A 15,995-nucleotide genomic window follows, 5' to 3' on the forward strand; every position below is an offset into this window, starting at 1 on the left:
TGTTTGTGCAAAGGCAGGGCCCCAATTCAGTGCATGTGACGTAGGGATGTGGTCAGCAGCGTTCTCCCCCCTCCCCACCTTCTTTTACATATGGGAAATTGCTGATCAGGGCTCATGCAGATCAAAGAATTCCAATTAAAGTAAAGGTAAAGGGACCCCTGACCATTAGGTCCAGTCGTGGCCGACTCTGGGGTTGCTGCGGTCATCTAGCTTTATTGGCCGAGGGAGCCGGCGTACAGCTTCCGGGTCATGTGACCAGCATAACTAAGCCGCTTCTGGCGAACCAGAGCAGCGCACGGAAACGCCGTTTACCTTCCCGCCGGAGCGGTACCTATTTATCTACTTGCACTTTTGATGTGCTTTCGAACTGCTAGGTTGGCAGGAGCTGGGACCGAGCAACGGGAGCTCACCCCATCGCGGGGATTCGAACCGCCGACCTTCTGATCGGCAAGTCCTAGGCTGTGCGGTTTAACCCACAGCGCCACCCGCGTCCCTAAAGAATTCCAATTAGCTTTGTCTGAAATGGCCTGGCAAGATACCTCTTTGCAGCTGTGACGTATCTGAATAAGAACGCAAGCTGTCAAGTTTTTTTAGAGTTTAGATTTTAAATGTATATAAATTTTTGGAGTGTCTTAGCAGATGCGGCACCAAACGATCAGCGTGCTTGGATCTTGAAACCCTCCCATCGAAACAGAATATATGTTTTGATGATTACATAATCATAAATGGTGCACAGAAAGTAAATAGGTCAGCGCTGCATGCAGGGTTGGCTGATTTTAATCAAGGAGAATGACTTAGGTTATTTAAAGAAGAAAATAGAATTAAATGATGAATTTAAATCATTTCACGTACAATAATATGTATTAATTGCTCGCTACGGCAATGAAGATGTATTCGTTTACTAGTGTAAACTAATCCATTTTCATTGCCGTAGCAAGCAATTAATACATATATTATTGTACATGAAGTGCTTTAAATTCGTTATTTAATTCTGTCTAGAAGCATAATGCAAAATCTCTGCTCTGCAGCATACCTTGTGTAATGCACAGTTATATGTGATGTAGAGAAAGGAAGGAGGTGTGAAATGGAAAGTTTTCTGTCTGCTTTTCTTTGAACATACAAGGACATCAAGCTAGATCACTGACTTGAAGAGCCAGAACATAGCACAGTTAAATGTGTTGGATAGTGCATTGAGTGCCTGTAACTTCCCCAGAGGGAGGCTGGTAATTACTAGGTAAAAGCCGTCCTTCAATATGAAATGCAATTGCTTGGAGAAATATCCCCCCCCCAGCGTTTCTCCCCCCTTGTGCGCAAAGCAAGCATTAATGCAGCGTGTTTGATAGAGCTTGGTTCAAGAGATGAATTGTGGATTTAATAAAGGGTCATGAGCCCAAACAGCAGAATGGATCCGCTCTTAATGGATTACGGTAGTTTAGATAGATTATGAGTTAAACATCTGGCTAATTTAGATGACAACTTTGAGCTAAGCTAAGAACTTGGAGAACTTAAAGAAGAAAAGTCACTTAATCCAGGGACAGCCCACATACATATTGACTATTATTCTGACCTCTTTTTCTTAATGGCGACATGAACCATTCATAATGTAAGAATATTCTTCATAACTGTTAGCAGGGCAGTGGGGTGGGGTAAGTGAAGAGACAGCAGTTAACTAGAATGTTGTTGCAGTTAACTAGAACGTTGTTCACCGCTCCTGCCCAGACAGCCCAGAAAAAGCATTTTGGTTGCTGAACTTTATCCTGGAGCCCAGGCATCACCACTTGGCTGCAAAAGGCTGATAGCCAGGTACAAAATGCGCCTAGCGCCTGGCTAATTTTGAACAGCGATTAGATGGCGCATACGACAGCAGCCTCCGACAACCTGGTGCCATCCTGGGCTCCCATCAGCCCTGACCCTTGGCTGTGGTTGATGGGGGGATATGGGAATTACAGTCCAAAACATTTGGAGGGCACTAGGCTTACAAACGCATACAAAGTGGGACGCGGGTGGCGCTGTGGGTTAAACCATAGAGCCTAGGACTTGCCAATCAGAAGGTCGGCGGTTCGAATCCCCGCGACGGGGTGAGCTCGCGTTGCTCGGTCCCAGCTCCTGCCAACCTAGCAGTTTGAAAGCACGTCAAAGTGCAAGTAGATAAATAGGTACCGTTCCAGCAGGAAGGTAAACGGAGTTTCCGTGTGCTGCTCTGGTTCGCCAGAAGTGGCTAATGGTCAGGGGTCCCTTTAACTTTATGCTTACAAAGGCTGTTCCATAGTAAATTCTAGTTCGTTTCCATTTCGTACACGGTTGCCTGACTCTACCCCACTTCCTCTGATTTGCAGAATTGCAGGGCCCAGTTTCACAAGAATAACCTCTAGCACTTAATCACAGAAAGCTTCGGAAAGCTGGGCTGTAAGTGATTTTAATAGGCTCAGATGGCATCAGGGACTAATGTTGTGGGGGGGTACTAGATGATTTTAAACGCGACATTTTTCTTTTTATCTATTCTGCCACAAATAGCAAGTTTAGCTAAGGGGGAGATGAATCACAGCGAAAGCTTTACTACAGAGAAAACCTTCAGAAGTTGATGTCTCAAGAAAAGGAAAGTTTGTCTCCCTCAGATCAGACGAATTAGCTCTGAGGTGGCTTCCGAATGTGCTGCTGAAAATCCGAAGTGCAGAACGGCTTTGATTTTGGGAAAACGCAGATGAAGTACTTGGCTTGTTTTTATTTGTTGGGGTTTTTTTTGTAAAACAAGCTGGGATTGGCCTGTGTAATAATAATATGATCCTTCAAGATGCCATTCCACTGCTCCCTAGCATTTCTGCTGGAGTCATGGATGTAGAAGCCCAGATGTAGACCCTGATCGAACGGTGAAGCTCTAGAACCAGTTTGCATGTCTGAATCCGTTTCAGGCATTACAGTGTAGCCGTAATTATTCAAATCAGCTGATTGACGGGAATAGCGTTGAGCAGGTGGGGACTTAATCCCCCTGTCTTAATAGTTGGTGGATGTCATTATTCCTCACAGTGAAAACAAATAGTTCAATATGTTTAAAGTTATTCATTTTTTTTAAAAAAACCAAACCCAACCCTCTGTTCAAGGTGTGTTCGAACTTGTTCTGAGGTGATAGGACAAGCGCCGGTTTTTAGGAAATGATGCCAACAGAAACAAAAAGTGTGCTGTGATTGATGGGTACGGGTGTATGAAGGTCTTGCCCCCTTATTTTGTTGGCAATAGAGGGGAAACCTTTGCTTCCTTTTATTTATCTTCTTGGTTCCTTTGTGCTATTTATCTGAAAATTTTGGGAAGGGATTTGGTATATCCTTGAAAAGACCCTGCTTTCATGTGGCCGTATGTTAGCCAAAACATAAATGTAAGTAAAATTATACTTGTGCTTTTCAGTCTTTTATTCAAAAATCTGTGCAAGTAGATTGGAGATCTCAGCTGAACTTTCAAAGGATCAGTAAGACCATGATTTCTCCTTACTTGCAGTGATAAATGCCTTTGTAGTGTTTTCCATATTTTAGTGGGATGGCAGAAGAAACCTTACAAGAGTGTTCTTCTGTGTCGGGAGTCGCAAACTTTTTTTGGACTGGTGGGCACATTGTGAATTTTGAGAATGCTTTGGGTGCCAGTCACAAATGCGGGGCATGGCATAACTAAATTAGATAAGAGTACAGTCATTGACTCGGGGCACTGTGGTCTAAACCACTGAGCTCATGGCTTGCCGATCGGAAGGTCGGCGGTTCGAATCCCCACGACGGGGTGAGCTCCCGTTGCTTGGTCCCAGCTCCTGCCAACCTAGCAGTTCAAAAGCATGTCAAAGTGCAAGTAGATAAATAGGTACTGCTCCGGCGGGAAGGTAAACAGCGTTTCCGTGCGCTGCTCTGGTTTCGCCATGACCCGGAAAAACTGTCTGCGGACAAACGCCGGCTCCCTCGGCCAGTAAAGCGAGATGAGCGCCGCAACCCCAGAGTTGTTCGCGACTGGACTTAACTGTCACGGGTCCTTTACCTTTCCCTTTTTACGGTCATTGAACTACCTCATGCTTGTTGTGGGAAGTAGTCTGTGTCCTACTAGTCCTGATTTGTGTACACCACACAATATTGCCTTTATACACACACACACACACACACACACACACACACACACACACACACTGTTGCTTTCAAATAACGGAACATTCTCCAGTTCGGGGGGAAAACACACACACACACACAAACCCAGACACACAATTTCTCTCTCACACTTACACACTTTCACACTTTGAATAGTGACAAACTACACAACCCCCTCTCCCTCTCTCTGCCCAAGCAAATCCCTCTCAGTCATGCACACACAGTCATGTACCCACCCATTGACCACCCCAAATTCAGAAAAGTGTGACGGAAGCGACTTCTAGTTCCAAAAAACAACAACACAAGGGCCACCAACCTGGCAGCTATGGGCATTCAGTTGGCCGTCTCTGCTCTGTGCTACCCTCTCAATGTTTTGTTTTAAATCCTTAAAGCAGATAGAGCAGGGATCAGCAAACTTTTTCAGCAGGGGGCCAGTCCACTGTCCCTCAGACCTTGTGGGGGGCCGGACTATATTTTTTGGGGGGGTGGGGAATGAACAAATTCCTGTGCCCCACAAATAACCCAAAGATGCATTTTGAATAAAAGCACACATTCTACTCATGTAAAAACACGCTGATTCCCAGACCGTCCGTGGGCCGGATTGAGAAGGTGATTGGGCCAGATCCGGCCCCCGGGCCTTAGGTTACCTACCCATGAGATAGAGCCATAAACTTGTAGAGTTGGGAGTTACTTCCAGGGCTCATGAAGTCAAACCCCCTGAAGTGCATGATGTTTCTTAGATACAGAAATGAGCCACCAGGCAGAGAATTACATTGGATCCTATGCAGACATACTTAGAATGCATTTCCACATGTTAATCCAGGTGCACTCCCAGATGTCTGCTTTATCCAGTCATCGAAGTGCCTTTGCAGGCAACTTGCAAGACAGAAACTCACAAGACAGGTGTCAACTGCGCCTCTTGCTTGCTGCTAACATGAACACAATGACAGGGTCAGTGTGGGGGCCAAACCATCAAGTACCTCCTAGGTTCCGTAACAACAAGTATCTTGTCCGTTAGCTGTTTTCCTACATTTTGTGGAGCTTTTGCAAAAGAGCGAGCTAACATCTGGAGCGCTTTAAATAACCACCGTATTTTTCGCTCTATACGACGCACCAGACCATAAGACGCACCTAGTTTTTGGAGGAGGAAAACAAGAAAAAAAATAATATTCTGAATCTCAGAAGCCAGAACAGCAAGAGGGATCGCTGTGCAGTGAAAGCAGCAATCCCTCTTACTGTTCTGGCTTCTGGGATAGCTGCGCAGCCTGCATTCGCTCCATAAGACGCACACACATTTCCCCTTACTTTTTAGGAGGGAAAAAGTGAGTCTTTTAGAGCAAAAAATACGGTACTTGGAATAAGAGATTCACCCAGGTTATCATTGTTTTTAAAGCACCCGGACATAAAAGCAGTCAGCGATAAATGATTTGCAACCTTCAGGTGCTTGGAAGAATTGGTAGCCTAGTGGGATGAAATTAAGAGATCACAGGGAACATATCACAAGTAGGAGTGCAAGACTTTTCTAAGTGTCTAGTATATGTTGTATGCCAACAATGCCATCTCTAAAAAGTATTTGTTTTTAAATGTTTGCATAATGCATGTTAATTTCAAAACAAAAAAACCCATAGTTCATTGCATGTTAAAGCAAAAGTAAACTAAAATCTAGCCTCTGAAAAAGGCAGTGCCCACAAGGAAGATTATGAAGATTAAGAATCCTAAGACATTTGTGCACAATAACTTCTATAGACGTGAAAACATGGGACTCCGTTCTGTTATGTTACCCTTCATTTCACACACTTGCTGGTTTGTAATTTATAGGGTTACTCATAAGTGTTGTGCTTTTTTGGCATTTATATATTTTTCAGAAAAAGGAGAATTCAAGCATTTGTTTTGAGGAAAAAAGAAAAAAATTCTTTGGACTTTGCAAACAGATGTTAGAAAATGAAAGGTAGGTCAAATGTTGGGCCTACAAATCATGGATTTGCTGAGGGATGCAGTGAGCTATGTAATTATAGTGGTCTGTGGAGAAGTGGCATACAAATCAATTTTAAATTTAACTCTAAATTGTGCATTTCATTCCATTCAGACACGGGTTGAAATGATATTGGCCAAATCCAGAGAAAGTTACCCAAAGCAATAGGCCCAGTTAGTTGCAACTAATTTGTGCCCCATTAATTTCAATGGAACTTAATATAACCATATAATCCTATTCATATTTACTCAGATAAGCTTGCATATTTCACACAGAGGGTGCTACTACTGAGAAGGCCCTCTGCCTGGTTCCCACTTCTCACAGTGAGGGAACTGTCAGGAGGCCCTCAGAGCTGGACCTCAGGGTCTAGGCTGAACAATGGGGTGGAGATGCTTCTTCAGGTATACAGAGCCGAGGCCATTTAGGGCTTTAAAGGTTAGTACCAACACTTTGAATTGTGCTCGGAAACACACCGGGAGCCAAAGTAGATCTTTCAGAAACTGTGTTATATGGTCCCAGTGGCTGCTCCCAGTCACCAGTGTGGCAGCTGCCACATTCTGGATTAGTGGTAGTTTCTGAGTCACCTTCAAAGGTAGCCCCACATAGAGCGGATTTCAGTAGTCAAAGCAGAAGATAACCAGAGCTTGTATCACTCTGGCGAAACAGTGTGCAAGCAGGTACCAGAAGGAGCTTGTAGACTGCCACCCTGGATACAGAGTTGACCTGCACCTCCATGGACAGCTGTGAGTCCAAAATGACCCCAAGGCTGTGCACCTGGTTCTTTAGGGGCACAGTTGCCCCTTTCAGGACCAGGGAGCCCCTCACACCTGCCCGCCCCCTGTCTCCCAGAAACAGTAATTCTGTATTGTTGGGATTCAACCTCAATCCACTGACCACCCTCCAACCATCTCCAGACGCTCACACAGGATGTTCACTGCCTTCACTGGTTCCGATTAAAACCAGAGCTGGAGCTGGGTATCATCCGCATATTGGTGGACACCCAGCCCAACCCCCCTGATAATCTCTCCCAGCAGTTTCATATAGATATTAAAAAGCATGGGGGAGAGGACAGAGCCCTGAACATACAGGGGTCCAAACACCAACCTGCCATTACCACTTTCTGGACATGGCTCAAGAGAAAGGAGCGGAAGTCCAATTCCCAACCCTCCTAGGTGGTAGGATACCGTGGTTGAAATGTAGTAGGATTGCAGCCTATCTCCCTCTGGATTTGTGCTATTATTTAGAGAAAACTACTTTTTTTTTTTAAAAAAAGCATGATTTTCAATATTCAAAGTTTTAATATTTAGAATAGCGCCTAAAACATTTGCTAAAGAGCCTTGCTATTATGCCTTCAATGCACTGTTCAGAATGTAATCAGAATATAATAAAATATAATAAAACCATCCAATGTGCTGCATTAAAACTAAGCAATAGCAGGGCATAAGGGGTGCTATCGTCAGATCAAGGTGTGGTGGGAATTTTGTTGTGAAGAGGTTTTGCTTCAGGAATTTGTTGATTTACCTGTTCTGAATCAGAAAATAAAATCAATCATTGTTACGAGCCCACGAAATTTATTGTAATTCCACTCACCCTTAATTCCCTGGCGGGGGGATGGGGGGGCACAATTTTGTGGTTTATCTCAGATGCCAAAATGTTTTGGGCCGTCCCTGTATATTGGTGAAATATTGTTCTTGTCCTTGATTTTTACTAAATATCACATATCAAGAAAAGTTTTTTAAATCGGTTAAATGCTTAACAGTAGGACGGTTTGCAGAATATCTTGAATGGGCTGACAGTGCCCTAAACACTGCAAAAGAATGTGAGAGTGGTTAAATATTATCCTTGGATCATATACACATGTATGGTAGGGTTATGCTAGTGGCCTGCTTCATCAGTGGTCAGTAGACTAAAGGCGGTTTAATAATTGCATTGTTAGATACATAATTAAAAATACATTTGGAAGACATTAAGGGTTTAACTCAGGCATAGGCAAACTCCGGCCCTGCAGATGTTTGGGACTACAATTCCCATCACCCCTAGCTAACAGGACCAGTGGTCAGGGATGATGGGAATTGTAGTCCCAAACATCTGCAGGGCCGGAGTTTGCCTATGCCTGGTTTAACGTCATTCCCTATGTACAGGAAATTCAAAGTTAAGCCTTCTCACTGGATCTTTAGTTCCTACAGCTGCAGTAAACTTACGAAGGTCACGTGCTGTGTCTTCACGTGCCTCCCAGTTCGTACGGCACGTTTTAGTGCATTTACGAAATCGCTACCCAGCCCCTCCAAGTACTCTTGAGTTGTATATATTAATAAACGTACACACATGCACACGCTACATCATTTTTAAACATCGCTGTTGCCCCTCCCAAATGTGTTCTGCAGACCTTACAAAGAAATTGCTTTTCGGATGATAACATAAGCTAATGTCACCCTCTGCTGTCAATCACAGTTTGCTCCTCTCGGTGAGCGTGGGCCATTCAGCGGTTCTTGCCTTGAACTATTTTCCTTTCTGCTTTCCTTCTAGAAGGTAGGCTTAAGTGCACTGGCCGCAATCTTCAACCAACATGAAAAAGTGTGTGTTGTTGTTGTTGTTTCTAACTTTTGTGTTTAATAATAATAATAACAACAAATTTTTATTTATACCCCGCCCTTCCCAGTTTAAAAACCGGGTTCAGGGAGGCTAACAGCAAATATAAAACATTGATTAAAATGCGACTTAAAAACAGCATAAAATACAACATAAAATGCAGCATCAATATCAATACAATTCAAAAATTCAGGGGTCTTTTTTGGGGGGGGGGAATTAGCTCACTCTATGGATAGGTGTTAACCTAAAGCAGCAGGGGCTAAGCCAGGCATAGGCAAACTCCAGCCCTCCAGATGTTTGGGACTACAATTCCCATCATCCCTGACCACTGGTCCTGTTAGCTAGGGATGATGGGAATTGTAGTCCCAAACATCTGGAGGGCCGCAGTTTGCCTATGCCTGGTCTAAACAATGCCATGTTTTCCACCAGCACTTAATTTGTCTTCCTGTTCTGCTCATTTGCAGTTGGAAAGTAGATTCAGTGAGAACTTTTTAAGTTTGAACTTGCTGGCTTTTGCAGTTGTCAGACCCTTAATGTTGTCTTACTGTATTTTTTGTTTGTTTGTTTTTTAATTTTTTAGTAAAAATTTGAACTCGAGCCCAAGATACAGAGCTTGCACAGTGGATAAGAAGTTTTAAAAGCTTTGGTTCAAGATTGCAGGAGGCTGAAAAGAAAAATTAAAGACATGAGAAGGAGGATCAAATGACAGGTTGCTGTGTTGACTTCCAGCACTGAAGATTGTAAATAGCTGAGAAGTGGAATTAATGACTCTGAAACTGAAACCCAGTTTAAGAAATGTCAGGTTGGTAGGGGTTCCTAGAACTCTGGAACTAGCTTACAACTGTTTTTAATCAACTTTGACTTTGTTTTTAAGGAAATGCTTGTCCAGCTATGGAAACTTAAATGCTTGCTTGTGGCTAAAGTTCTATTCTTAATTTAATTTTCAGTTCTTGCAAGTTGTGTTGCAGTGAGGGTTTGGTCTGCATCATATTTATGGCCATTGTTGTGTTGGGGACTTTTCAGACACAACCCTAAGCTTACTGGAGTTCCCTGCTACGTCTGAACGTAGAGGAACTCTGGTTAGTTCAAACTGGTTTGTTCAAACAAATGAGGATAAATCCGTGGTTAATTTTCCTCACGGGCTATAATTGAAACCAGCAGTGGGAAATAGTTTTTTGTCAAGCGCCACATTCCCTTGGGGTAATTTTGTTTGGGGGCTTTGGAGCCAAAAGTGATTGAGCACCCCGTTTCCTTTCTCTTAACAAATAAATAAATTTATTGATACTTATTCAAAGATATACAAAAACACCCCCCCCCATTACAAAGTATCTTTGTATGATATACAGAGATAAAGCAGCTGCTTAGTCAAAAAGAGAACAAAGTCAGAAGGAAGAAAAGACAAGGAGAGGAGAATCCTAAGAAAACAGAAAGCAAGAGAAAAGGAAAAGAAAGAAAAAACTAAAGAAGAGAATTAAAGGACTTCTGGCTCTCTGTCCTGCAGCTACATATGATATTCATGCCTTAAGACCCAACCAATTCTAGTGTTCAAAACTCCCATTGTACTAGGCACATTTTGCAACAGGGAATTTCATTAGGGCGAGCAGTTTCTGAGCTCCGGGCGCAGTACTGCACCGGAGATTTCAGATTAAAACTGCAGAGTGGAAGGAAAGGACGATCTTTTTCTGCCTCCCCACTTCCAGCCACTCTGAAGACTGGAGAAGAGACCCTCTTAAGAATATTAGGGGGGTGGGCAGGAGAAGGACTGGGCCATGTGAAAAACAAACATAACATTTTAGCTGCAGTTCATTCATTTTCAGCTTTGTATTCTTATAAAAAAGTGTGCCTAAGACATTCCGTTGCTGTGCCCATAACCTCGGTTTAAGGTGCCATTTAGCTTCCACCTTTCCTATCTCAGTTTCTAACACTGAACCATTCTATCTTCTATAAACCAGTCTTTTTTCAATCTTCAAATCCAGATATTACAAGTTCATTTTCTCTTCTAAGCAAAAAAGTCCGTAAGAAAATTCCAATCCTTAACAAATGTCCGTAATGATTTTTCTCTTAATTAATCGTGTTAACTTTCCCATCTCAGCCAATTCCAATAGTTTTAACCGCCATTCTTCTATAGTGGGGTAGGGTTCTTCCATCTTTGGCGCATATAGCAATCTCACCACTGTAACCTAAACCTTTTCCTCTCTCAATTTAGTCATCCCTCTTCTATCTCATTCCCCCCCCCCCCCCGCCCATGAGATTAGGCCAAGGGCCACTTCTGGCTTAAACGAACTATAGTCCCCAGAGTTCAAATGTAAAATAATATGGGATTGTGGTTAGTTTAACATTAGAAGCAGATGCTTCAGATCTGCTCATGGCCTACTACAAAACACGGGATGCAGTAGAACAGAAGCCCACATCTTTGTGCAAGATTGTTCGCATAATTTGTATAACGCGATGAAGACGTCAGCCCAGGATGTGGCAGCTGTGAAAAGGGAAAATTCCATTCTGGGGATTGTTAGGGGGAAAGGAATCAGAAATAAAATTGCCAATATCCTAATGCCATTATACAAAACTATATACAGTTCTGGTCGCCTCTTCTCAAAAAGGAGCTGGAAAAGTTTCAGGGAAAAAGGCCAGCAAAACGATGAAGGGCAGAAAGGGACTTTTTTGGGGAATTTTAAGTTTTAGAGAAAAGACGATTAAGAGGCAACACGATAGAAGTTTATACAATTGAGCCTGGCATGGAGAAAGTGGATAGAGAAAGGGGAGCAAATTGGGATTTGTATTTAATCAGTTTTTCTTTTAAAGAAAAGAACCAAAGGAGAAAATATTTGCGCTGGGAGTGGGGAATGGAGAGATTGACGCAGTGGATAATTTTGTGGGGAAAGTATTCCACAAAAAGCGCACTAGCCTCATTTCCCAGTATATTACTTAGATTGGGAATTAATGGCACACTGATAACCCGGGGGGTGGGGGAGAAACTATGCAAGTCCTTTCCACTTTGCAGAAACTTCCCTGTATAGGTTTGTGGCTATTTACAAGGTTTATATTAAGAAAAGTGGTAACCTGTTTCGTGGAGAGAACCTGTTACATTCTTTGTGCTCTTTTCGGCAACCCAGGTGCTAGACAAACCCAGGTTTTAAATTGTCAGTGGTGAATGAGTAAAGGTAAAGGGACCCCTGACCATTAGGTCCAGTCGTGGCCGACTCTGGGGTTGCGGCACTCATCTCGCTTTATTGGCCGAGGGAGCCGGCGTACAGCTTCCGGGTCACGTGGCCAGCATGACAAATCCGCTTCTGGCGAACCAGAGCAGCGCACGGAAACGCTGTTGACCTTCCCGCCAGAGCGGTACCTATTTATCTACTTGCACTGGCGTGCTTTCGAACTGCTAGCTTGGCCGGAGCAACGGTACCCAGATTCTTTTCCCTTCTACCTGCTTCTGAGAAAACGAATCACCCAGGGATGGTGATTTGGTCCTTTAAATGTTGCTGGACTACAACTCCCATCATGCTGCCAAGGGCTGATGAAAGATGTAGTCGAAGTATATGGGGGGGGGCGCAGATTCCCCATCCCCACTGTAGCCCAAGGGTTGCAGAATAATAACAGCCCTGAGGGATAGGATGGACTAAGAGATACAGAAATATTCAAGGTTGCGCACTGTCAGAGGTGGGATTTGAACTTGCCTTTCCCCATTTTGCATAAGTCTGCAATAGCTATATTGTTGGTCTTCAGCAGGTGGGTCACTCTGATTGACACCACAACCTCCTTATATTTATTTATTTATTTGTTTGTTTTTTAGATAATTTTATTTATTTATACATACAACAAGAAAAAAACACACACAGAAAAACACAAATACCAAATTACACACAAATTACAAAAATAACCATAGACACATAATTTTCTTGGCAAACAATAAAACATCTATTGGTCTTAACACTAAAGACCCAACTTCCCGTCTATTCCATATTTCAAATTCATATTACGTATTGCCAATACACATTTTTTTCATAATTAAACTTATTCTCAATAAATCTAATTTCTTCTATCTACCTAGCAACTATCACTGAAGTTCCTCGAATGCTGCAACAGAATTTAAACTACTATATTTATTTTTCAGATATTCTTTGAAAACCTCCCATTTAGAAACAAATTCTTGTTTTGATTTATTCTTTATTTTTTCTGATAAACCATCTAATTCGGCATATTCTGTCAGCTTTTGGATCCAATCTTGTATAGAGGGGATTTCATTACTCTTCCATTTTGCTGCGATCAAAACTCCACAACCTCCTTTTAGAGCGAGAGGGAGACAAAGGGGAGCGCCATTCTAACTGGGTTCCGTATTTTAGATTTGTTCATCGGCCGTTAAAACCCTGGGTTTTAGTTTTGAATGGTTGCATTATTGCTAGGCTCTTAGACTGTAAGTTATTCCTGTGTCCATTATGTTCCTCCAGCACTGTCCGTTCTTACTGATAGCCCTGTGTTTCTGCTACTGAAGGCAGCTGTTTCTTAAGCAGCCTGTATCCTCCATGTTGCTATTTGTAAGTTCAATGTGTCTGGACAGTCCTAGACTAGCGCCTGTGATACGCAACTTTCCATGATGCTGTCTGTTCCACAGATCTTTGCAGGACTTCTTACCTGAATGACTGTGAACAAAACTCAGTAATTGTGTCTGTGTGTGTGTGTGTGTGTGTGTGTGTGAGAGAGAGAGAGAGAGAGAGAGAGAGAGAGAGCGCACCATCTGTACAAACATTGACAACTAAATAGGAAAATAACTATTAAAAACTTGCAGCGAAGGAGACAAAGCACCCGGGTTGCAGTACCCACTGCTGCCCTATCAAGCCAATCCTGGGATAATTGGAGGCCATCCCTGACCTCCTTTTGCTTCGCCAGCAAGAACGTTGGCAGGTGTGGAGTTTGAAGTCATTAAGGTAAAGGGACCCCTGACCATTAGGTCCAGTCGTGGGCGACTCTGGGGTTGCGGCGCTCATCTCGCTTTACTGGCCAGCGTACAGCTTCCGGGTCATGTGGCCAGCAAGACTAAGCCACTTCTGGTGAACCAGAGCAGCGCACGGAAACGCCGTTGTACCTTCCCACCGGAGTGGTACCTATTTATCTACTTGCACTTTTACGTGCTTTCGAACTGCTAGGTTGGCAGAAGCAGGGACCGAGCAATGGGAGCTCACCCCGGCGCGGGGATTTGAACCACCAACCTTCTGATCGGGAAGCCCTAGGCTCTGTGGTTTAACCCACAGTGCCACCTGCGTCCCATGAAGTCATTGTTGCTGGCTAAATAAGGGAAAGGAACAGCTCTGAAGAAACAAGACTTTGCCATTTCCCTTTACTATCCCACAGAAGAGTTTGGATTTGATATCCCACTTTATCACTACCCTAAGGAGTCTCAAAGCGGCTAACAATCTCCTTTCCCTTCCTCTCCCACAACAAACACCACGGCGCCAGATATGCTTAAGACGGCCCTGTCCCCACCCTTCTGGCCATCGTTTGGCTCACTGCTCTTGCTGTGTGGTGTAGTGGTTAAGAGCAGTGGACTCGTAATCTGGTGAACCGGGTTCAATTCCCTGCTCCTCCACATGCAGCTGCTGGGTGACCTTGGGCCTCACTCAACCTCACTCACCTTCTTGGTCATTCACATGTGTTGCCCATCCTAAACATGACAAATTGCAGAATACGAATCGCATTTACAAGGTTTACCCAGGTATCTTAACAGCCGTCAAATCTGGGCAGCTAACTAGGTTCCGAAAGCACTGTTAAAAATCCACGATTAGCTCTGCTTAACCCAGAATTGCATGTTTGCACTATATTAAACTGAAACTATGTTGAAAAAATTCCCCAAACCTAGCTCTGGGAAAGACAGATTGAGGAACTAGCTCTGCTCACTTTGCTTTATGTCTGACTGAGGTTGTTGTTGTTGCTGTTATTATTATTATTATTAATTATTTATACCCCGCCCATCTGGCTGGGCTTCCCCAGCCACTCTGGGAGGCTTCCAAAAAAAATACTAAAATACTAGTAATACATCAAACATTAAAAGCTTCCCTAAACAGGGCTGTCTTCAGATGTCTACTGAAGGTCTGGTAGTTGTTCTCTTTGACATCTGGTGGGAGGGTGTTGCACAGGGCAGGTGCCACTACCGAGAAGGCCCTCTGCCTGGTTCCCGTAACTTGGCTTCTCACAGTGACGGAACCGCCAGAATTCCCTTGGAGCTGGACCTCAGTGTCCGGGTAGAACGATGGGGGCAGAGACGCTCCTTCAGATATACCGAATACAGATAATAATAATTATTATTATTCTATTTCTATGCTGCTTCTTATTCAAATAAATCCCAAAGCAGCTTACAAACAAAAGATAAAAATAACATAATGGAACATCACGAATACAGCATAAATTGTATAGAATACTGAACACATCATCAGTAAAACGTTCACAAATCACAAATAAAAGAATTACCATCTATGTAACACTATTAACAAAACAACTAAAAAATAAGCTAAACATCACAGTTACACCAAAAATCATAGTGTAAGATTCACAAAGCACGACAGCATTCATATCTATAAAGCAACTTTAACATAATACAGTGGTGCCCCGCAAGACGAATGCCTCGCAAGACGAAAAACTCGCTAGACGAAAGAGTTTTCCCTTTTTTGAGTCATTCCGCAAGACGAATTTCCCTATGGGCTTGCTTCGCAAGATGAAACGTCTTGCGAGTTTGTTTCCTTTTTCTTAAAGCCACTAAGCCATTAATAGCCGCTAATAGCCGCTAAGCCGCTAATAGCCATGTTTCGCAAGACGAGAAAACCGCAAGACGAAGAGACTCGTGGAACGGATTAATTTCGTCTTGCGAGGCACCACTGTAGCAACAAAACAAACAAAGCCCTGTTGAATTTGTACCTGGGTGTCTTCCTCAGTTGATTAGAGCCCGGTGCTGAGAACGCCAAGGTTGCAGGTTCGATCCCCGTATGGGATAGATGCATATTCCTGCATTTCAGGGGGTTGGACTAGATGACCCTCAGGGTCCCTTCCAACTCTACAGTTCTATGATTCTGTTATTCTCAGGAGCTCAATGAAATTGGGAAAGTTGGACATGGTTGGGTGCGGTGCTGGTTCTGACCATCTGTTGCCTCTGGTTCCGTAAGCTTCATCAACCATACCTGCTTTTTCCCTATCAGAGTGTGATTGTAGAAGACTCATAAAACCGCTTATGCCTGGAGTAGTCTTTCTTTCTTTTTACAAATAAGCAAAATAAATTTTGTTCTTATTTAATTAGGCTGGTTTTATATCGTAGTGCCACAGATCAGTGCATT

At 43.3% G+C, this 15,995-nt stretch overlaps 1 protein-coding gene and 1 long non-coding RNA gene across 6 annotated transcripts in view; one reads left to right on the forward strand and one right to left on the reverse strand.

The window, feature by feature from the left end:
* LOC308585845 overlaps positions 1 to 15,995 on the reverse strand; it is a 196,680-nt gene that overhangs the window by 143,319 nt on the left and 37,366 nt on the right. The gene's annotated exons all lie outside the window — the stretch shown is intronic.
* Positions 1 to 15,995, forward strand: part of CTBP1 (C-terminal binding protein 1) — a 55,936-nt gene that overhangs the window by 16,144 nt on the left and 23,797 nt on the right. The window contains exons 2-3 of one of the 5 annotated variants that reach the window (XM_081191786.1): positions 5,981 to 6,063; positions 9,257 to 9,478. The exons of 2 other annotated variants lie outside the window; for them this stretch is intronic. In XM_081191786.1, the coding sequence (XP_081047912.1) occupies positions 9,472 to 9,478 (7 nt within the window). In that variant the 5' untranslated portion in view covers positions 5,981 to 6,063; positions 9,257 to 9,471. The remainder of the gene's footprint in view (positions 1 to 5,980; positions 6,064 to 9,256; positions 9,479 to 15,995) is intronic. 2 more of the 5 variants (XM_081191788.1, XM_081191787.1) reach the window with 2 other exon arrangements.

The sequence above is a fragment of the Podarcis bocagei genome (assembly GCF_964188305.1).
Source record: "Podarcis bocagei genome assembly, chromosome: 4".
NCBI classification, from domain to species: Eukaryota; Metazoa; Chordata; class Lepidosauria; order Squamata; family Lacertidae; genus Podarcis; species Podarcis bocagei.